A 24000-nucleotide genomic window follows, 5' to 3' on the forward strand; every position below is an offset into this window, starting at 1 on the left:
ATGATGTTATCGTCTACCTAGAAAAACATGCTCCTGTGTTTCTCCTCTACTCTCAGTACTTCATTTAGGCACTTATGTGCTATATGTGGTGTCTGTTTTTTCTTTCATGATAAACAATTCTACAGCAGGGACACATAGCTTGGTGTCTTACAATTTAATTCAGTTCTGTAAAACAAAATTCAACTGAGTAAATTTGAAGATCTAATTGGCTCTATTAAGTAATTCATGAATCAGGCAGCATCCCATCTTGGAACTAGAAGAATGGTCTGAGGGGCTGTACAGAATGGAAGGTTTTCATAGGAAAAGGGAGGGATGGGGCAGGGCAAGAAAACTATTCACAAAAGAAAAGAAGTAGTGTTAAGATGAAGTTAAGACAGAGAAAGAGAATAGAGTCTATGTAAAACTACAGAAGCCAGTATACCTTTTATTTTTTTAATCATGTGAGCCAGTGAAGTGCACATAAGGTTTAAAAAAAGGGAAGAAATTATTATTTCTGGGCCTGGACATCTTTTCTTTGGGGGAAGAGAAAGACAGGGTTTTTATAATACACATTTCATCTTTCTGTGGGGGCATGGAGAGGGCCCACCTGACAGATTACGTTTCTGATGCTGCTTAAGATTATGTTTCTGGGAGAGGTTGAAACTGCAGTTAGATCAAATATTAATTCTAGGTTTGGTATCATAAGCTTTTAGCACCATTTCGGGCTTGTGGTTTTTCTCTTTAACAGTTCTGAAACTACCTGGAGAAGATAGTGTCATATCCCACAGGATAAGGGCTCAATCCCACCAGAACGCTCCCCCTTCCCCTTCCCAGCACCAATCAGAAGTTCTGGTTGTTACCTGTGGTTTTGAGGACTAGCTATAAATCAGAGGTTCCCTTTCTTCCACTTTGGTTTAATTAACTTGCCAAGATGGCTCAAAGGACTAAGGAAAACAGTTTACTTACTAAAGTTATTAAAAGCCATAACTCAGGAACAACCAAGTGGAAGAGATGCATAGGGCAAGGTATGGGGAAGGGGACACAGGGCTTCCATATCCTCTCCAGGTATGTCACATTCCTAACAACACCTCCATATGTTCATGAACCAGAAACTCTGTGAGTCACTATTTCAGGGGTTTTTATGGAGGCTTCATTGTGCAAGCACAGATGATTAAATCATTGCCCATTAGTGATTAATCTCCAGCCTCTCTCCCCTATCAAGAGGTCTGGGGCATAGGATTTAAAGTTCTGTCCCTGGCAACTAGCCCCTGTCCTTAGGGGCTTTCCAAAGTCACCTCAATAACATCAACTCAGGTGTGGCTGAAAGGAGCTTATTGTGAATAACAATATTTGTGGCCCTGGCTGGGTAGCTTAGTTGGTTAGAGCATCATCCTGATACTCCAAGGTTGCTGGTCAATTTCAGGTCAGGACACATACAAGAATCAACCAATAAATGCATAAGTAAGTAGAAAAACAAATTGATGTTTCTCTCCCTCTCTCTCTCCTTCCCTCTCTCCTTCCCTCCCCCCTACTGCTCATCTCCCCCTCTCTGAAGTCAATAAAATAGAAAAAATTTAAAAAAAAATTTGTTTCACCTTTATTACTCTGCAGCTATTTCAGGATGTGGGACAAAATATGCCCCTGTAGCTCTTACATAGGATATTATAAAAGTTTTAGGAGCTGTGTACCAGGAATAAAGGATGATGACCAGAATATGTATTTATTAGAATCACAATGTCATATCAAATCTGTTCTGCTACAAAGATGCTTAATAAACTTCCTTCAATAGAATTGCCTAATAAACTACCGTTTAAATGACCATCTGAGCTCAAAATAATGTAAAGGAAGTGTTCAGAAACCAAAAAGGAATAGGTAGCTGAAAGAAGACCAGTGAACTATTGTCTGTTGTGGTCACTTTTCAGGGACAGGGGTTGCCTGTCTCAGTAACCACATTTCTTAGGAATGAATGGTCATGCAGAAACAGAAGACACAAAATAGGTCTGCTTGGGATAGCCAAATGAAATTGAGACTTAATCTCTTTTTTCAAAGCTGGAACTTCAGAGAGCTATGCCCTTAGTGAAAAGGTGGATATGATCTTTGCCCATCAGAACAAGAGGCTTGTCTGTTTCCTTGAGTGCTGGATGAAAAAGAAAGATCTCTCAGAATTCATAACCACAGGCCTGCCCTCACACAAGTTTGGAGATAACTTTATAAATATTTGTAGTAAAATTTTCCAAGCTGAGAACTTAACGTAAAAAGTATTATAGTACTAAGCTGGTCATATCACAGAATACCACACAAAAATCAAAACTAAATAGATCTAGAGGCATATACCCTCAACCAGGCCATAATGTCTCCCAAGTTATAAACCCCTTTGATGATGAGTTCGCAGTACAGAATGACAAGACAGTAAAAAGCAGTTCAGCATGATCAAGAGTCAGTGGATATAAGAAATTAAACCTCCAAGAATTTTAAATAATAGAATTATTGGGTAGATACTATAAAATACAGATGTTCAAACTAAATCTAAAAGGAGTGATTAAGTATACATTAAAATAAGACACTATGGAAAACAATCAGGCAGATGTGATTAAAGAACCAAATAGAACTTTTAAAAATGAAAGTATCATCTTAAAAATTAAACCTCAGTAAATAGGTTAAACTGTGGATAGATACAGCTGGAGTAGAAATTATGAATTAAAAGAGAGCTGAGGACATTACTAAGGTTACTGTATCCAGAAATAAGAAAACTGAAAAATGTGAAAGAAATAAGAACTTGAATGAAAAGGCCAATTCATGAGATTAGATTTCTAGAAGGAGAACATTAGGAAAAGGCAATATTCAAATAATTTCCTGTTGACAATTTTGTGGTGATGATGAAACAAATGAGATTCAGTATATACTTGGCTAGTATTTGATTTTATCCTGTTTACAAGCTAAGTTAACCTGTTACTATTTAATGAATGCTGGCAAAATAAATGAGATTCTTGAGTTACAGACTTAAGGACTTTACTATTCAGAGCATGGTAAGAAAAATGAGCATTGTATTTTCCTTGTTTCCTTTTGCCTTCCCCCAAATCCCCCTTGTGAGGTACAGAGGGCACATATCGTGGATTCCTTTAGGGGAGAGGAGTACTGAATTGGGCTTACTATTGTGCAGCAAGCAGTCAACAGGCTTGTTTCTTTTTTCCAGAGGGAGACATTCCCTCATTCCTGAAGTTGCATGAGACAGACACTGTCATGAGAAACGGTGCAAGTAATGTTCAGAACCTTGCATTTATATTATACCTAATGAGATATATAAAAGTGAGAGACTCATGGAGAAATATCTGCTTGCAGGAAGCACTTAATATTCCTAGTACCTGGATATTTGTAGTAAAACTAAGTTGTACAAGTTATAAAAACCAGCAGCAAGGAAAGCTCTGGATGAAGAATCTAGCTCTGCTTTTGTCACTTGATAGACAAATGACCCTAAGAAAGTATTTGACTTTAATCAGTCTAACTTATGATAAAATCTGATTATAAACCTTTCTCTACTTATCTCACAGGGTAATGAAAAAAAAGTGTAAGCATTGAAAATTATGTTTTGGTATTTATTACAGAACTTGGTGGTTTCACTAATGAAACTGTCATAAAGCAAAAGTAGTTATATTGTGAATCTCTTGAATCTCTCAAGTAAAAGAAGGCTAAGCCAACTAATATACTCATATCTCTTTAAAAATGTTATTGTTATCCCTTTAAGCTAGCATTAAGTTAATATTCTGGTGACTAGGTTAGTTATTTTTATGGCAGTAACAGACGAAACAAAATCTCCATCCATTTGGAGTTCATAAGTACCACATAGGAAATTAAAGTTTGCTTCTAATTGTGAAATCTATGATGGTAATTGAATTTAACGTGAATACATTTTCCCCTGTCTATGTTTTTACTTTTGTTGTTCCATAGCTCTGAAGATTAAATTAACCTTTGAATGGAATACAATAGGATAGTGTTTTTCTACAAGGAAAGCAATGTATTTTTACCATAATGAAAACTGAAATGCTTCTGCTTCAGAAGTTGTACATTACCAAAATAATAGTATATTCTCTAGTCTTTTAATTTCTTGCTTTTTTTTCCCTCAATAGTGTGTAGTATTGACTGAGATCAAACTTCCACTGCAGAAGAAAATCAACAATTTTTGCCGTTCTCAGCACCCTCCAATTAAGGTAATAGTATCACTTAATAATGACATGTAATTAACCAAGGAAGAACACTTCATTATCAGAATTTCTAGCTTTTCAGTGGGTTATGTAAGAAGCTCTTTTTATATGACAACAATCACAATATCTTTCTCTTTAATTTTGGTGTCATTTTTGTTCTATTTTTAAAACTAAGATCTAAATTTGGTTTATGGGCAGATTGCCAAACCTAAAGAGGAATGAAGTTTAGAAATAGAAAGGATGGTGAATACCGAATTCATTGTCTAACTTTAAATATGATATGATGGTGGTTTGTAAGAGGTATACAGTATTCCCTCACTTATCATGGGTATTACGTTCTAGACCCACCCGCCCCCTGCGATAGGTAAAAATCTGCGAAGTAGGAACCTTACATTTATTTTAGTATTTATATATATTTTAAGGCTTTATAAACCCTTCCCACACACTTATAAACTGTTCCCAGTCCCTTATTAACCTTTTCCACACGTTTATAAACACTACTTATGTTCTTAAACATATTCTACACTCTTAAACCTACATAACTTTAACAACATACGTATACAGTACCGCAAAATCCCGCAATATAGCAAAAATCTGCAATAAATAAGTATAATATTTTTTAAAATCCCGCGATACAGTGAGGCCATGATAACTGAACCATGATATAGAGAGGGACTATTATATTGGTTCTTCTAACAAATATTCTTTGAGTATATACAGTTCTAGACACTAGGAATAAATTAAGTGAAAAGGACATGCAATTTTTCCTACTTGTAAAAATTACCTCCTAATTGGGATGATATAAAATTAACAAGCAAATAAATATATAGTTTAAAGTTCTGTGAAGAAAAAAGCTAGGTAAAGATTTGAATGTAACTTCCTCATGGTGTTAGGACCAGGGCCAGTCTCTTAGATTGCATGTCAGGGAAGATACTTCAATTGAGCCCTGAATAATGAGGAAGAGCCAGCTCTGGTACACATTTACATTCAGAGCAATGAGAAGTGCAAGCGGAAAGACCTGCAAGCGTAAAAATTCATTTGATGTGTTTGAGGAACAGTAGGAACAAGCAGGGCCAGAATGGGAGTTTGGGTAAAAAGAAGAGATTAAGAGTAAAAGATACCAGCTTAGGTTGGAGAAGTAGTTAGAAGACCATTTTCTTACAGATCACAGTTTAGAATGTCTGAGTTTTGGTTTAATGTATATTTTTAATAGATCACTCTGGTTGTGCTGTATGGAGAATAGACTATAGCAATAGTTTTTAAAGTATGGTCCAAGGACACTGAGGGTCCCTGAGACTCTTTCATGAGATCTGCAGGTGTCAAACTATTTTTATAATATTACTAAAATATTATTTACCTTTTTCACTTTGATTCTCTTACATAATGCAGTGGAGTTTCCAGTCTTTGCGTAGTGATACCATTGCTCTCACAGCTAATGTGGAGAGTGTGTGTGTGTGTATGTGTGTGTGTGTGTGTATTGTATTTTGATTGTTTCTTTGTTTTAGTTTCTAACAGAATAAATATCAATGGTATAACCTGTATGAACAAAAGTTCTTTGGGTCCTCAGTAATTTTTAAGATAATTAAATGGTCATGAAACAAAAAAGAAAGAGGACTGTTGAGTTGTAAGAGTAGAATAGAGGTAGATAGGCCGATTAAGGGCAAATGCAGTAATCCAGGTGAGAAATATTAGTGCCTTATTCAAGAGAGGTGTGAATAGAGATTTTGAGAAGTTGTTGAATTTGAGGTATCTTTGGTTAAAAAAAATGCTAACAGAACTTGAGAATGGATCAGTGTGAGCTGTGAAAGAAAGAATGATTAAGAATAACTCCTAGCTTTTGGTCCAGATGAATTAAATAAGTAACCATAACATTGGAAATACTGGAAAGAGATTTAGATGAGAAAACTCAAAATTCTTCCCCTACAGTTGAATATACATTACTAACTCCACCTTCTTTGTGGCGTCATTTGTTTCTTTGGAAAGGGCTGTTTGTCCCTTTGAAATGGGTACTAAGCCATAATCATAATGTCTAAAATGTGCTGAAAATTTTTGGACTGTGGTATTACCTAGCATATTTGCACTTTGTAGAATGTTTGTGTTCTGGTTCACAATTTAAGTAAAGCAGATGAGTATGACTTAAAAAGGTCATAAAAGTTTTATAAAATATTTATGGTAGTTTATAAATTAAAATCCTTGTTTCTATAGTCGATACATATATTTATATTATTAAAGTTCTTTTGAAATGAAGAAATTCTCCCTCAAGTTTAGGCTTTTAATCTTAAAAAAAGTTCTGCTCAATTTTATGTCTCAAAAGAATTGCTGTATGTACCTATTTTGATAGTAAAGGCAGTATATGACCAGGTAAAAGATGCTATCAGTAACTAAAAAAACTGAACACGAAAACATTCTTTACAGATTTAGAATGAAGAGTATATGTGTAATAAAAATCACTTTCAGTAACACATTTATGATTCTGTTTAAAAATGTGATATTTACCTTTCATGTCAATTCCTCAGCCCCCCCTTTTTTTGTAAGTATATTTTATTGATTATCTTGTTACATTAGTTCCAATTTTTCCCCCTTTGCTTCCCTCTGCCCAGTACCCCCCTTCCCTCTATCAATCCCACCCCCCCCTTAGGGCTTCACCCTTTCCTATATTATTTTTAACTTCCCCCTGCCTATTTTGTACCAACCAATTATGCTTCTTAGTCCCTGCACCACTTCTCCATTTCTTCCCCTCTCGCCTCCCAGCTGATAACCTTTCAGATGAATTCCATACCTATGATTCTGTTCCTATTCTGGTTTGCTTAGTTGGATTTTGTTTTTGTTAGATTCAGTTCTTGATAGTTGTGAGTTTGTTGTCATTTTAGTGCTCATAGTTTTGATCTTTTTCTTGAGTAAGTTCCTTTGACATTTCATATAATAATGGCTTGGGGATGTAAGGGGCGAAGCCGTAGGGATTCGTCAGTGCAGGGTGACCTGTTTCACCACATTGTGGTGCTGTATGTGGGGGAGGGGTCCGCGAGGGAACAATGCCGCCTGCCCAGCACTCGTCCCTTTTTCAGGCACTTCTCCCACTTCTGTATAGGACTGGCGCCTCTCTAGCTGTTGCCCTGGCTGTCGTTCCCAGAGTGGGTGGGTCTGTGGATGATAATGAACTCCTTTAGCTTTACCTTGTCTGGGAAGCACTTTTTCTGCCCTTCCATTCCAAATGATAGCTTTACTGGATAGAGTAATCTTGGTTGGATAGAGTAATCTTGGTTGTAGGTCCTTGGTTTTCATCACTTTGAATACTTCTTGCCAGTCCATTCTTACTGCAAAGTTTCTTTGGAGAAATCAGCTGACAATCTTATGGGAACTCCTTTGTATGTAACTCTTTTCAGCTGCTTTTAAGAATCTTTCTTTATCTTTAACCTTTGGTATTTTAATTATGATGTGTCTTGGTGTGGTCCTCTTTAGGTCCAACTCGTTTGGGATTCTGTGCTTCTTGAACTTATATGTCTATTTCCTTCACCAAATTTGGGAAGTTTTCCTTCATTATTTTTTCACATAAATTCTCAATTTCTTGCTCTTCCTCTTCTCCTCTGGCATCCCTGTGATTTGAATATTGGCGCTTTTGGAGATGCCCCAGAGTCTTTTTAAATTCTCATGTTTTGAATTCTTATTTGTTCATTTTGTTTTGGTTGAATGTTTATTTCTTCCTCTTGTTCCAAATTGTTAATTTGAATTCTGGCTTCCTCCCCTTCACTGATGGTTTTCTGTGGATTTTTCTTTATTGCACTTAGTGTTGCTTTCATTTCTTCCCTTATTTGTTTACCGTGCTCAGTCGTTTCTCTGAGCATCCTTATTACCAGTGTGGTGAACTCTGCGTCTGATAGGTTGGCTATCTCCATTTTGCTTAGTTCTTTTTCTGGAGTTTTGATGTTCTTTCATTTGGGCCATACTTCTTTATCTCCTCAATTTGACAGCAGCCCTGTATTTGTTTCAGTGTATTAGGGAAGCTGCTGAAAATGTTAATCTAAGGGGCAGAGTGTTAGGTATTCATCAGTGCTGCATGATGCGGTCCTGTATGTGTGGGTATGGTCAGAGGGGGAGCAATTCTGCTTGCTCAGCACTCACCCCTCTTCCTGTCACTTCACCCACTTTCCGTATGCAGCTGGCACCCCTCTAGCTGTTGCCATGGTGACGGTTCCCAGAGTGGGTTTGCATATATTCTACCACCGTTTGAACCCTCTAAATGGACTCTCCCGAGAAGACAGGCAGTTTCTTCTGCAGCTCCAGATCCCACTGCCGCTCCAACCCCAACTGTTTGGAGTGGCTTAGGCTGGGTCTGGGATCTCTCCCCCGGTGTCCCTCCCAGCCTTTTATCTGCCATAAGTGAATGTGGGACCGCTCTTTCTCCTGGCCACAGCACTGCCTTGCCATCTTGCCATCTCGCCATCACCACACCACGTCCTCTCCACTCTGGCTCCCCAGCTCCACCCCTCCTATCCATTTAGATGAATATGACTTTTTAAAATCCTTGGTTGTTGGACTTTCATACAGTTCAATATTCTGGCATTTCTGTTTTTGTTTGTTTGTTTTGAGGTAATTGTAATCCTTTTTATGGCTGTGTGAGGAAGTGAAGCGTGTCCACGGCTCCATCTTGGCCGGAAGTCTCACTACTCTCAAATGATATTCATAATTATAAGTGACAGTGTCATTAAAGGGCCCAGGATATTTGGGCTGTTTTTTTTTCTTTCTATATATAGGTAAGCTTGAACTTGTTTTTATCATTTTACAGTTTATCAGTGCAGATGTACATGGAATTTGGTCACAGCTGTTTTGTGATTTTGGTAATGAATTTGAAGTTTTAGATACAACAGGAGAAGAACCCAAAGAAATCTTCATTTCAAATATAACGCAAGTATGATTATATATGTATATTATTGTATATGTATAGGATTGATTTTTTTTAAGTTTATGTGAATACAATTTTTAAAAGGTAGCATTAGAAAAACATTTTAATATGTAATATTTTAAGTTAATTCATGAGGGGATATTTTGTTAATATCATGATTGTATTATACTAAAGCTAAATTTAAGTTAGACTAAAAAGAGTATTCTGGATTTCTTCTAATTAAAATAATTGGTAGATCAATTTTTGCTTATGTTATAAATTATAATTATAATTTTGTTCTACGTCATGTTCTTACAGGACATACGCTGTGATTCAGTGTTTGCTGAATTGTATATTGTGTCAAATCACAGATGTATTATATCAGATCATAGATGTACTGTGTCATAACTTACCTGGCCCAACGCTGATTCTAGGAAGATGCACACTTAATGCGTTATAGACAAAAGCTATTATATTTCCAAAACATTATTTGGAGGAGGAAAAACATTTTAAGAATTAATTAATCTTCAAATCAGGAGGCCTTTGATATCAGGGTAGCTTAATTTTTTATTCCCTAAAAAAATTTTGGAAAAATCTTTATGATCCATTTATACTTTTTTTAGCCTAAATCCTTACTTCATTTGCATTTTTTATAATCAGTTTACATTAAAAGCTCAAAAGATGCCAATATAAGTGATTGATAATATATATTTAATACTACTGGTATTTCTCTCTTTATGCTGTATTTTTAAACCCAATGTGGTTTCAGTTCATTGAAAAATTCTTTGTATCTCCCTGCTTACAGAATGGTTTATTATTCAGTCTTTTACCTCCAATAGTTTTTAGTTGTCCCTGAGAATACTATACAGTTAGAATAAGTTCTAAGGGAGAGTATGGATCCTTGTATTATGTTGGTATTTTATTGAATAGTACAAGAAGTGGAAGTTATGATAAAGAATTAGAAGATATCATAAATGTACCCATTTAACTTATTTGCAAGGAATTATTTCTGAATAAATTTCTTATGAATTCTATTCTTCTGGAGATATTAGCAAACCCACATTACATTAATTTTATGAATATGTTAGTGATCATAATTTTATTCTTATCCAAATCATTAAGCATCAAGATAACTTTTAGAATCTACACAATTATGATAGAAAGAGAATGGTAATTTCATAAGATTTCATGTAGATTAAATTATTATCACCTTAGTCAAGCAGTGTATAGGATTATATGTAATTAGGAAATATCTAGACCTTTGACCTGTCTCATTCATGCTCTTTGGTGAGATAAGCTAATTTGTTTCTATTTTTATCCTAAGAAGCTGGCTGGGCTACACATTATTTCTTTGCTTTAAAGTGTTGGGCAAGCTTTAAACTTCTAGTTTCCCAGCTTTATGTCTCCATCCTCCTTTCTTTTTTTTAATCTTCAAGGTTAGAGACTCATCTTTTATGCACAGTTTCTATATCATGACTTTAAAAGTTACATTCGATAATTTTGAGTGTTTTTTATAAGTTCAAGGATCTTTGTGTCTATGAAATATTTGAACAAGTGTGGAATCTCTTTTTCCCCCAAGCACAGAAATTATATTTTAAACATACATAATAAAACAATAAGTTGACCACTATTTTGTGACAGTTTTTTAAAGTCTTGCTTTTACTAAGGAAGGAGAAGACTGGCTTGAGATTCTGGGGTTTTTTGAGAATTTTATGATTACATGGTACTTTTTGTGTGAGATTTGGTATTGTACAAAAAAGTAATACATTAACTTGTTTCTTAGTAGATTACTGTACTCTTATTTTTAGGCTAATAATGGCATTGTAACTTGCCTTGAAAATCATCCTCACAAACTTGAGACAGGACAATTTGTAACATTTCGAGAAATTAATGGAATGACTGGCTTAAATGGATCTACACAACAAATAACTGGTAAGTTTGTATGTTTCATTAATTCATTTATACTTATTCATTATTCTGTACATTTGTAGTTCAGATACTATACTTTGTGTTGAGAACACATCAGCTCACACAGACGTGATCCAGTTCTTGGCCTTAAAACATTAAATCTAAGGAGATGTTAACATTATTCAGTGATGGTATGTATGATAGGCATTCTGGGAACTCTAAACTTAGCAAGAAAACCTACCCTTTTTGTGCCACAGTAGTACAGGCACATTGTCTTGATTAAAATTTGAAGATTGTGTTGGCTTTGTGAGGTAGTAATATTCAAGTGGAGAAACACACTTTTGTTTAGTTGCTTGGGTAAAAGAAATGAATGGATGTTACTGCAGGCAAGTTTGTGGGTCTGTCGGCATGAAATAGAAGGAATCTGTTTTTTTCAGTGGACTAAGATGAGATCATTGCCCAGTGAAGAGTATAAAGGTGACAAAACAAGAGATTTGAGAATAACATTTTTAAAAATAACAGGATTATCAAACAACATTTAGGGCCCACTTGAAGTTGAACATAATGAATTTATAGCAGTGTTAGTCTACATAGTTTGTGATTTTCCTTTAGCCATGTTTAAGAGTAAAAGACATTGCTAAATATCCTGTAATTCAAAGAAGACAATTTTGTACCTGTTCAGCTGAGACTAATTCAGTTTTATCTTTAGAGCATTTGAAAATATAATTATGTGATTAGTATATAGACTAGTAAATGGATTACTGTTGTTTTCTTTTAATAACTACAAAATGGATCTTAGGAGAGGAAAAATCAGTCCTGTTACGAACTCTTCATAGAAAAACAACTTTGGATGTATATTTAAACATCATTGGTAACAAAACTGTTGGATTTTGTACTCAAGTCTGCATCTAAATATGTAAACTACAGATTCGCATCATTAGTATTAAAGAATTTAGATCTCTTTTTGCAAATAATGACTCAGCTAATCATTTAAGCTAATCATTTAATCATTATCATTTAAATGATAGTCATTTAAGATTATCATTTGTTATTTTGGGATCCATGCCATGGTGGATTGTGATGATGGATCTGACTCCTGCAGATAAATATATAAGGAGGAGCCACTGGGTATCAAGGAATGAAAATAAACAAAACCCACATTTGGTTCCAAAAATTCTTAGGGCAGAGATGGAATATTTAAATAGAATACCTGTTTATGAAACTTTTTTTAACAGTTATTAATTGGTACTTACTGATCTAAGTTTCTATTGTTTGAAAAACATTTTTAAATAGTTAAAATAATATGTTCTTATTCTAGATGTACATATGTATGTGTATATGTTTAACTAATGTTTAAAATGAGTATTATTTTAGGTCTTCTCCCCTCTCCAAAACAGCAGCTAAGTTTGATTTTTACTCCATTGATCTTTCTTTCTCTACTTACACAAGGGGGAACCCAAAAAAACCCAGAATTTATTTATAAAAAAATGGGTGAATAGGAAGGTGGGGCACAGGGGTCATACCATTTATGCTAAAAAACTGCTGAACACTCAGCATGGTGTGGGCAGGTGTGCTCATAAATAACCCATCATAAAATGGGCAAACGTGCTGAGAGTTCAGAAAAATTCACTGAAGCCAAACGCAGCCTCTCACACAACATCAGCTGGTACACTGACACAGATGGGTTCCTAGAACACTCACCTATCAGGGAAGCCTGTACTACAAAGGGCCTGCCCTCCAGAAGATAATTCTGGGTTTTTTGGGGTCCCCCCTCACATACGGCTGTGTGGAGAAAGGGCTTACTATTTATTTCATTTAATTTTTTAACAAGGAAATCGTTCGAAAACAAGGCCACATATTTACAGTGAAAACTTTTCTGCCTACCTGTGGCTCCCATTCAGTTCTTACCCATTCACTGGTTGTTAGTTTATGTGTCCTTCTAGGCTTCCCTTACACTTCTTTACATACAGTATATCCTATTATGCATCTACCCTTTGTCTTTTCACTAAACAAAATAGCTACATGATCTTTTCACATCAGTAATTGCAGAACATTCATTTTGTTTTTTTCTTTAAATTTTCTTTTATGGCAGTATAGTATTTCATGCTATGAATGAATTGTATCACAGTATAATTTTAATTTATATTTTACATATTATAAATAAAATTAAGTACATTTTCTTAAGTTTTAGGGCTATTTGTTTGTTCTTTAATGTGAATCACCTATCCTTTGCCCTTTTTCCTGTTGAGTTGTTGATTATTTAACCATTCCTTAGAACTCCTAAAATACAGGGCATGTTTGCTGAGGGCATTTTATATAAATTGAAAGTATTTTTCCTAATTTGGTATTTGACCTTGTGATTTGTTTTTATTGTGTGCGTATAACAGTTTTTAATTACAATTTTTATTTTGAGTCATATTTGAAAAGCCTTCCTTACCGCAAGTTTTAAAGAAATTTTTCTCCCATGCTTCTGTCTTATAATATTTTTAGCATCTTCTTCAGCATTTAAACTTTTACCTAATTGGATTAGATACTTTCCCAGATGGCATTTTTCCCCAAAAAATATATTGTATAATCTTGTCATTTTCTCACTGGTTTAAGGTGCCACCTTTAATTGTATTCCTTGTGAGTCTATTTCTGATTTTTCTTAATTTATTGTTTGTCTGCCTGGCTATTCATGAGCTAGTACCATGCTATGTTAATTATTATTATGTGTAATTAGTACCAATATACTAATTATTGAGGCTTTATACAAGATTAAAATATCTAGTCCTTGCTGGTGTGGCTCAATTGGTTGCGAGTATTGTCCATGAACTGAAAGGACACGGGTTCAATTCCTGGTCAGGGCATATGCCTAGGTTATGGATTCAGTCCATCCTCGGGGAGAGTATGCGAGACAACTGATCGATGTTTCTCTCCTGCTCTTTCACTCTCCTTTCCCCTCTCTCTAAAATCAATAAGCGTGTCCTTGGGTGACAATTGATTAAATAAATAAATATTTGAATATCTAAGAAGCACCTGTCATTACCTATTTTCCCTTTGTGTTTTCATGGCTATTTTTAAGTCCTTAAATTCACTTTGGAAAATAATTTGTCTCGCTCTTCACATTTCTGCCTACCCCTATACCTCCTCCCTTTACCCTCCAAAAAAGATTTATAATGTGATCTTCTTAATGTTGTGTATTTGGGAAAATTAACATCTTGATTTAAATACCTATGTCAGTAAATAATGGCTTTCTTTTCTTTTTTTTTTAGTGGTATCACCATTTTCTTTTAGCATTGGTGATACTACAGAACTGGAGCCTTATTTACATGGAGGCATAGCTGTCCAAGTTAAGACTTCTAAAACATTTTACTTTGTAAGTATTTTTTTTCTGCTTAAAAAAATATTTCTCTACAGAAGAATGGCAGAAGAGAAAAAAGTAATAAATAGCTAACCGAACAGTTAACTTAAAGCCTGAACAGATTTTATTTTTTTAATTTGCACCTACTTTGAGGAAATGATGTCAAGCTAAGGAAATAGACTGATATCAACAAAAAATTTACAGCTAGAATACCATATCCATATAATTAAGGTATATAAATTACCTTGAAAAAAAAAATACCTTTGAATCATCAAAGAGTCAATCATATTTCTTACCATTACTTCCTAAGACAAAAGATGAAACATATTTTTTAAAGATTTAATAAGCATTGAAACTATATTTTACTTTTCACTTACATTTTTAAAGTAAAAGGAATATATATTTCTTTTAATTTTAACATCTAAAATTTTAAGAAACAGTATATATGATGGAAAAATAAAGTAATTTCTTTCAGCTAGCACTGAAAGGAATATGTAAATATCTGAATAGAGAAAATGTGGAAGTTACTTGTATCAAGAAACACAGGAGTCTCTACTTAAATCTTTAGCCCATTTCTCAGTATAAGCTAATACATGTCTTTATTTTCTTATAAATTCTCAAGGTTGTAACTTGATTACCTTTTCTTTTCTAGAATCATTATTTACTATAGTCCTCTATAAGGCTTTGTTCAAACCAAAGTTAGAGCAAAATAACAGATTAAAATAACTACCCCTAGTCAAATCTTTCCCTACCTTATTTTCTCTTGTCCCTGCCCCCTATTTTTAATTAGATAGTTGATGCTCCAAGTAAATTTCAAATTGTGTTGGAGTTTGGGGTTTCGTTTTTTGGATTTTTGTTTATTTGATTGATTGGTTCTGTGTTTTTTTGTTTGTTTTTGCTTGTTTGTTTGTCTTTATGTGTTAACTCCACACAGAAAATTTTATTTTGAGTATTCCAGTCTTGTCATGCATAACAAGTCTTAATAACATACCAGAAAAATATGGTAGCTTTTCAACTAAAATGATGTTTTTTCTAAGTATACAGATGTTCTTCCCATTTCTTCCCAAATTTATAATGTGAATCATGCCATCTAATTGCCTTTAACATTTTTAAAAAATAAAGTGTGTTAATAAGACAAGGGGTATCAGGAAGAATGGCAGATATTTTATATTTAAGTTAAAACTTAGTAACCCAGGCTTCTTTCTGGTCAAGATGGTGGAGTATCAACATTCCAGTGGAAATCAGATTTTTATTTAGTAACAAACCATTCTGAGTCCTATTTAATTGATTTGCACCTAGTAGCTCAATTACTGTTAGCTCAGTGGATTAGTGAATAAATTATTCTTAATACTACTTTAAAAAAGAAAGAAAGAAAGTAGCCCAACCTTATTTATTTCAGACCTTTTGGAAAGATCCATTGCTTTTAGTGCTTGGTATATTTTGTCAGGTAATCGCTCCCTTGCAGTAGAGTAATTGTTTTGTTTTACTTCTATTAGGAATCTTTGGAGAAACAGATAAAACATCCAAAGTGCCTTATTGCAGATTTTGGCAAACCTGAGGTAAACAAAAGTTTGGAGGTTTTAAAAGAGGCTGCAGAGTGGGGGATTGGGATTGGTAAGAGAGATTATAAAGTTAAAATGGGGTAACCATGTATATATCTTTCTATAAGGTTTTCTTGATAAAGGTTATATTCATGTATAAAAGGTTGACTTCCAAAGATTAAAAACAAATTTATATAATGTAAAATAGTAGAATAATGGGGAAAAGTTTGATTGATTATACGTAGCTTTGATAGTTAAAAGACAATTTCAGTAATTTATGTGAAGATGATGTTATTAAAAGATTTTCTAAACCATGAGAGTTTCATATAACTTTTTCCCAAAAAACCTTGGAAGCATTTATTCTATTTTTATAAATCACTGGATATAATTTTGTACAGGTGCATGTATTTGTGATAAGGAAAGAGTTATATTAACAGTTCCCAAATTTGTAAATTTTGATAAGGAAAAATGAAGTAAGTGGTCTTGTACAAATGTTTTATAGTTGTTGTTTGGTTGATACTACTCTTTAAGTTTCATATAGATAACCTAGTAAAAACTAGTCATACTACCTGGAATTGAGACTTAGATCCATTGCTTCAGTATTGCTTTATTGCCTTAAAATCAAATCATTTAACTTCTCTAAGATTTAGCTTACTCCATGTTAGAGATAATAGTGATGTTAAGCTAATTTGTGTATTGTAACAATTAAATTAAATAATATTTTTAAAGCATTAACACAGTCCCTGGCACATTATTACATTTTCCGGTTTTAATGTTCTAAATAGGCACCTTTACAGATTCACACAGCTATGCTTGCCTTGCACCAGTTTCAGGAGAACTACAGTCGCAAGCCAAATATTGGGTAATGTTCTTGCTTTGAAATAACTTTTTTCTTTATTATGAAAACAGTTTTTCAAAAATTATAGATTAAAAAAAATTTTAAGTAAGTAAACCTCTTTATAATTGCAACACCAGTAGATAACCCAAACTATAGAAACATTTATTATGACTTCCTGGGTTGTTTTTTCTGGTGGGAGTGGGGAGATTAATTTCTATAGTTGGAATTACATTAAATAAGAATTTTTCCATTTTGAAGTCTTCAAAAAACTATAACTTTTTAAATAAAAAAGCTGAGAGTAATTGAATTATGAATCCACTATGCAATTTTTTTACCTTCTAGCCCATTAAGCCAGAAGTACTGTTGCAAAAGGTTTCTGATTTATATATTTAAAACTAAGTATTATTTATACACTGTCCTTAGTGAGCTTGTATATGTAAGCCAGTATTCAAGTCATCAAAGCACTTTGTGCTCCTACCTGTTAGCAAAATTCTACATTTTTTAAACATACTTCTTAAATTTTAGATTTGAATATGACCTGTTGTTCATAGTAATTGAGAAAACTGAATTTGGGGTGCTTTGTTTTGAATCTTAGGTGCCAAAAAGATTCAGAAGAGCTGTTGAAACTAGCAACATCTATAAGAGAAACTTTGGAAGAGAAGGTAACTATTCTAAGTTATGGCTTTCAAAAGATGTGTAACATATAAATGTTCTATATATTCATGTTTTCTTATCCTTCAGATCACAGCTTTGCTAATTATTGACAGTAGACAAGTTACTTGACTTCATTCTGTTTTAATTTATGAATGTATAAAATGAAGTTAACCTGTCTCAGAGGGTTGTGAATATTAGGTAATTTAATTTTGTAAAGTGCTTAGAACAGTATGTGGCATATAGTAATAGAATTTGCTACTGCTGCTACATTTTTAGTGTTAGTATTATCTCTTCTGATTTACTTGGTTTGTTAACCCACCAAAATTCACTATATAAAGTCATCAGCTTTCATATAAATAGTCTTTTGTAAATTATACATTCATGTCTCTTAATTGCATTTTGCATGTCATGTGTGGACATATAACCTAGAAAATGGTTTTATCATTTTAAGTGATTGGGCCTGCTAGCCAACTTTCATTTTAGCAGATATAAACATAGCAATGTTTGTGCAATTATTTTAAAATTGTGTTGTTGTTCTTATTTTATAAAAATGAAGGAGAAATGAAAGTTTTAACAATCTCATTTATGTAATTAAAACAAAATAATAAATTACTGAAAACAATCACTAGTCATAAATGAAAGACCTCTTATTTCATATTTAGTGGTTAGAAAAATGTATAAAAGGTCAAGAGCTGTATGATTTCATTCATATGTGGGATACAAAGGAAAAAGCAACAAATGAGCAAACATAAGCACAAAAGCAGACTCCTGGATATATCTCCTAGACAACAGGGTGGTGGTTACCAGAGTGGAGGGGTGTGGGGGAAGGACGGAGAGGACAAGGGGTCAAATACAAGGTGGCGGAAGAAAGGAGACTAGATTTCGGGTAGGGAGCACACAAGTGAGTATACAGATACCATATTATAGAGTTGTATACCTGACGTTATATAATGTTATTAATCAATGTTCCCAATACATTTAATTTAAAAATATAATAAAAATAGTAAAAAAAAAACTATAAAGTTAAAAAAGTATAAAAGCTAGAAGTAGATCGTTGAAACCTGTCATTAAAAGGAAGGGTATGATTTAGGGATTTATCAGATTTATTGAGATAAAATATAAATTTCACCTTTTTAGGTGTTCAGTTAGTTATATAAACTTCTGTATATAATTAACTCATCTGTACACAATGAATTCAAAGTGTCCAGTTATGTATCTACCACCACAATTCAGATGTAAAACATTTCCATAATGCTAATAGTTCCCTTAACCATTTCATCCCCCAACTAAAACATAGCAACCACTATAGTTTTATGTCGTGTAGCCTTTTGAGTCTGGCTGCTTTTACCAAAAATAATGAATTTGACTTTCATCTGCATTGTTACATGTTTATTTCATTTTATTGCTGAGTAGTATTCCATTGTATAGATGTACTTTGTCCCTGCACCAATCAGTAGTTTCCAATTTAGGCAGTTTATGAATAAATCTACTACAAACATGTGCATATAGATTTTGGTGTGGACGTATGTTTTCATTTTTCTTGGGTGAACATCTAATAATGTATTACAGAGCCATATGATAGATCTATCATTTAATTTTATAAAATTGCCAAATTGTTTTTGCAGAGTAGCTGTACCATTTTGCATTTCCACCAGAAATGTATGAGACTTTGAGTTGTTCTTCATTCTCTCTATAACTTTGTATTATCTGTTTGTTTGATTTTAGCCATTTTAAAGTGTGTGCATTGGTATCTCACCATCTATGTGCATGGCTATATCTGAACTCACTGTTATCTGCCATTGGTTGTTTCTATTCTTTTGCTAGTACCATCCTGTTTTGAGTACTCTTGCTTTATAGTTAATCTAAAAATCAGTTTTGGTCTATAGTATATTTCTCAGGAAGAGCTTGGAATTACAGTATTCTCTACATTCTTACATGTTTAAAATTTTTCTTTAGCTTTCATACTTGAAAGACAGCTGAGATAGATATAAAATTCTAGGCTCTTTCTTCAGTAATATCTTTCTGTTATCATATTCTTGAGAAATATGATGCCAGCTTAATTTTCTTGCTCTTATAAGTAATCTGGTCTTTTTGCATTTAGGACCTGTATATTTTTTTCGATATATGACTTAGGGTTGATTATTCACTAAGTTATTCTAGGTATACAATGGGCCCATTTTGATACATAGTCGCAGATTTTTAAAATTTATATCTTCTTTTGGGGATAGAATAGATTATTTTGGTTCTTATTAAATTTGTGGTTCAAGGTGGAGTATTTTGTGTTTCTTATCCAACATCTTCAAGTGTTTGTTAAGGATATACAAATATACAATCAAAATTTCCTCTGCCTTGTAATGGTTTTGGAAGAGAAACTTTTGGTAGCTGAAATGTTTTAATTGTAACTTTGTTTCCTTCTTAGATTAGCTTGTCATGGTAAACTGGTTTTTCTGCTTATTTTTGGACAGCGTAAGGATTTTGGGTGCTTTTAGATTTCTATTTCTAGAACTCCTCTCAACACGTGAAAAGTAGTTTTTTTTTTTTAGTTGATGGTGTTTTTGTAGGGAGTGGGGTGAATGAGTTGGTGTGTTTGTGGATCTCTTTGATTTCTGCCAAACCCTTAACTTTTCATCTTCCTTCTTTAGCCCTTTCTGTCAAAGGATGTTTCCCTCTTTCTATTTATATCACTCTCCCAGAGAAGTTCTTTCATCTTAGACATTGCTGAGCTCTGCCAGATTTCATACATGTTCGGTATTTTTTACATTTAGTGTGAGAACTTCTGTGTTCTCAGAATGATACTGACTGTGCTTCGTGACCATTATACCTTTCATTCTCTTCTGTGGTTACATGCTTGCTGCTCTGCAGGCAGGTTTGCAGCAATATGAAGTCCAAAAATAGTTGTCTTGAAGTTTGGTATTTATTTTTCTACTTACAGGTAACTTGAAGGTCATAATATTCTCTGTTTCCTAGCAGTGCTGAAGCTCTTGTGGATATATCTCCTGGAGATAGTGTGGGGAAATTCAGATTTAAGCCATTGTCATCCTAAGGCTTCTGTTAACATTCTCATTTTCTGTTTTTATTATCACCACCACCAATTTCTGTAGTCAAATGGTACAACTTAAATGAAATTATAAACTGAGTTGCGGTTAGTGCTAAATGGTTGAAAAGTAATAACATACAGAAAATGAAATGGGAGTGGGTGGAACAGTAAGTAGATATTAACCTCTTTTTGGTATTACAGATATCTCTGAGAATGTAGTAAAAGCCTTTCCTCTTTCCCCCTCAGTGCACAAGTACTATTATTTTGCATAGCATTTTAGGAGATTAATTGAGCCAAACTTGAATCTTAAGGTTAAAATTAAGGTTACTAATGTTGAAAGAATAAGAAGAGAAAAAGAAGACAGAACTTATGAAGAGATCTTTGCCACAAATAAAAAATTGTCCTAAAACAGTAGCTTGAAAATCCAATTCTTCAATATATCCTTTAAAATACTAAGAAATCTTATTTTGAAAAATATTTCATTTTTTAAGTATGATAATGAGAACTTTGTAATGATTATCAGCTCTGAAATTATTATGCAAAAGTGCCATTATGAGCTTAATTTTTTTCTAAACTGCCTTTTTAAATAATGAACTGCTATTCACACTTATTTTTTATTTTACCACTGAGTACAGACTGATAGCTCTTCATCATTTTGGGGGTTATTTTATTTTTATTTATCTGTGTTCAAGGTTTTTCCATAGTTTTCATTAAAATATACCTATTTTTAATTCTGGTTCTAAATGTCACAGAACTGTTATTTAACAAAAACTATAAATGTTAGATATTTCAGTTAATTCTAAGTGGTGCCCTAGTGTAACATAAAAAGCCATAAAGCAAGAATGGCAGGTAGTGATAAAGAGAAATACTGCTTAGAGTAACTTGTCATGCAACTGGGTCTTCTATTGTGATATTAGAACTTCTTTAGGACTTAAAAACTAATAGAGAAATTGAGTGGCTCTTTTTGAAGTTAAGCTATAATAATTTTCACATTAAGTCATTGAAATTTTGAATATTGTTAATACTATCATCTTTTATGGTCTGTGTTTCAGCCTGAAGTAAACGCTAACATTGTGTGTTGGCTTTCTTGGACTGCTCAAGGCTTCTTAGCCCCACTTGCTGCAGCAGTAGGAGGTGTTGCCAGCCAGGAAGTATTGAAAGCTGTGACAGGAAAGTTTTCGCCTTTGTGTCAATGGGTTAGTTCTGTATTTTAATACTTTTTAATATTTAAGGTTAAATTTTCCATATATATAATGAATGTCTTGTGAATTTTGATGTTAAAGTGAAAGCAACCTTAAAGTATTTTTTGATGCATGAGAGAGATGTGTATGCCACTAAAATTTAATTCTGTAATTGAAACTAATATGATCATATACTGAGGCTGTTGGACTATAGGTCAGCATTGCATTCGAGGATATATTTCCCTCATTTGTGAGAGTGAGGGAATGAGTTTCCTATTCTTATACTTAGTTAATTTCTTATTAGCTTCACATTCATGGGCTCTCAGGACTTTTGTTCCATGGAATCTTTGGCATCATCAATGTTTTGATTTTTTTTTCTAAATATAAATACTAAAGGTAGAAAGCAATGGGATGATAGATATGAGAAGTAGGTAGGGTAAAAACATAATTTGATGTAATAAAAACACTCATTTCAGTTACCAGAAGTAATAATTGGCAGGTGATATCAAAGGACACTCTTCAGGCCCTTTTTTAAAACCATTGTGACTATAACATTTATCATTCTTTTATGTTTTAAGAAGTACCCACATAATGCTATTTTGATGCTGAATTATTTGGTTTATTTTAACATAGCACAAATTCATTTGTAAAAGTCTGGATTAGATACGGCTGTTAACTGCATTAGAAATTATATAAAGTATGTTAATAATATAGATTCTGTGTTATAAGTAAATAATAACCATTCAAATTTAGCCACATAAGTAGTATCATTGAAAATGGGAGTGAGACTTAGTTCTTTTTTTCATTAACTTAAATTAATTCTGCTTGGTATTTTTAAAATACTAAAATTGTGGCTTTCTAGATCATTTCCTCTATGTGTATGTAGTTACAAGTGACGTATAATACATATACTCAAGCTGGAAGATAAATAGAGTAATCAAATTAATGTGGGTGTGCAAAAAATAAGCTTCCTCTCACTTTCCAAGTTCTTTTAGCTGAGCTAATAGGAGAATATGTCCAAAATTTATTAAGGATGTATAGGTGGGGGTGCCATAAGTATATGAAAGTCCAAAGAGGCATTGGGCAGTTTAAGTTTATATGCCATCTGAACCAAGAAGAGGGAGGCAGAGGTCTGTGATATCAAAGGGAAAGCAGGCAGTTTATAGACAGATGAGAGAGAACGAATGTATGATAAACAAATTCTTGCTGGGCCACCCAGAAATGGTAAGAGACACAGGGAAGTTCAGCAAACAGGCTTCGCTAGATCTGTCTGTCTGCCACATTTGGTTAATGTTGCTAAGGTGATGCTCCATCCTTTCATGTTTTTCTATCTGAATTTCTTTAGTCAGGTAAAGGGAAAGGGTCAAAGGTTATTTCTGAGTATTTTATGTCTAACCATCTTAAAATCAATTTTCCAAAAGGCATATTTTGTGGGGGCAAAATTTTGGTCCCCTTCATTACTTACTCAAATGTAGCTATAATTGATTGGGGCTTCCAGAGTTTTTATGTAATTATAAAAGTAGATTTGGAGGTGAAGTTTCCTTTTGTTTGTTAAAACATACATCTTTAAGATAGCTAAATGACATGAATCAAATTATATTTTTTAAGAAATTGTTCAGGTTTAATTATTGTTTTAATATAATATATATACATAGTGTATACAAAACAATTCTATTTTTTAATCTGTTATTCTACATTGGTATTTTTACCTTTATTTCCTTAATTATTAAATAATTATAGAAGAGAACTACTTTTTCTAGTAATTTAAATTTTATACATAGTAAATAATGTTTTTTATCTTCTACTTTAAGTTATACATGGAGGCAGCAGATATTGTTGGATCCCTAAGCAAACCTGAACATGAAGAATTTCTCCCACGGTAATAATGGAATTTCTTTTGCTTTTTTCTTATTTGTATATTTGTAAGACACAACTGGATTAAAAGAGTTTTTGTTTAGCCCTGGTTGGTATGGTTCAGTTTGATTCCCAGCAAAGCACATTCCTGTGTTGTGGACCAGGTCCTTGGTTGGGGGCGCACAAGAGGCAGCCATACATTGATGTTTGTGTTCCTCTCTTTCTCCCTCTCTTCCCCTCTCTAAAAATAAATAAATAAATTTTTAAAAAAATATTTATTTAAATATGCAGATGTTTTAATCTGAAACCTAACTCATTTACTTCTTTTTTTTTCCCCCAGCTTTTCTTTATTGATTATATTGTTACAATAGTTCCAATTTTCTCCCCTTTACTCCCCTCCACCCAATATCTCCCTCCCCCAGCAACCCCCCCCCCAAGTCCATACCCATGGTTCGTAAAAAATAACTATCCCTCCCTCTCAGATATTAAGACCCTTTGTAATCTTGTAAAGGGCAATGGGCGAAGGTCTCAAGCTCCTCTAGCTGCTTCAAATTGGACATGGTCGTCGTCCTACCTACCCTTGGGTC

At 33.5% G+C, this 24000-nt stretch overlaps 1 protein-coding gene across 1 annotated transcript in view; it reads left to right on the top strand.

Moving 5' to 3' along the window:
- UBA6 (ubiquitin like modifier activating enzyme 6) overlaps window positions 1-24000 on the top strand; it is an 80179-nt gene that overhangs the window by 29562 nt on the left and 26617 nt on the right. The window contains exons 7-15 of the mRNA XM_090266810.1: window positions 4104-4184; window positions 8962-9084; window positions 10866-10989; window positions 14220-14323; window positions 15805-15867; window positions 16635-16711; window positions 17283-17349; window positions 21431-21574; window positions 23371-23438. Coding sequence (XP_090122936.1) covers window positions 4104-4184; window positions 8962-9084; window positions 10866-10989; window positions 14220-14323; window positions 15805-15867; window positions 16635-16711; window positions 17283-17349; window positions 21431-21574; window positions 23371-23438 — 851 coding nt within the window. The remainder of the gene's footprint in view (window positions 1-4103; window positions 4185-8961; window positions 9085-10865; window positions 10990-14219; window positions 14324-15804; window positions 15868-16634; window positions 16712-17282; window positions 17350-21430; window positions 21575-23370; window positions 23439-24000) is intronic.

The sequence above is a fragment of the Furipterus horrens genome, unplaced genomic scaffold (assembly GCF_987537825.1).
Source record: "Furipterus horrens unplaced genomic scaffold, mFurHor1.1.pri manual_scaffold_2, whole genome shotgun sequence".
NCBI lineage: Eukaryota > Metazoa > Chordata > Mammalia > Chiroptera > Furipteridae > Furipterus > Furipterus horrens.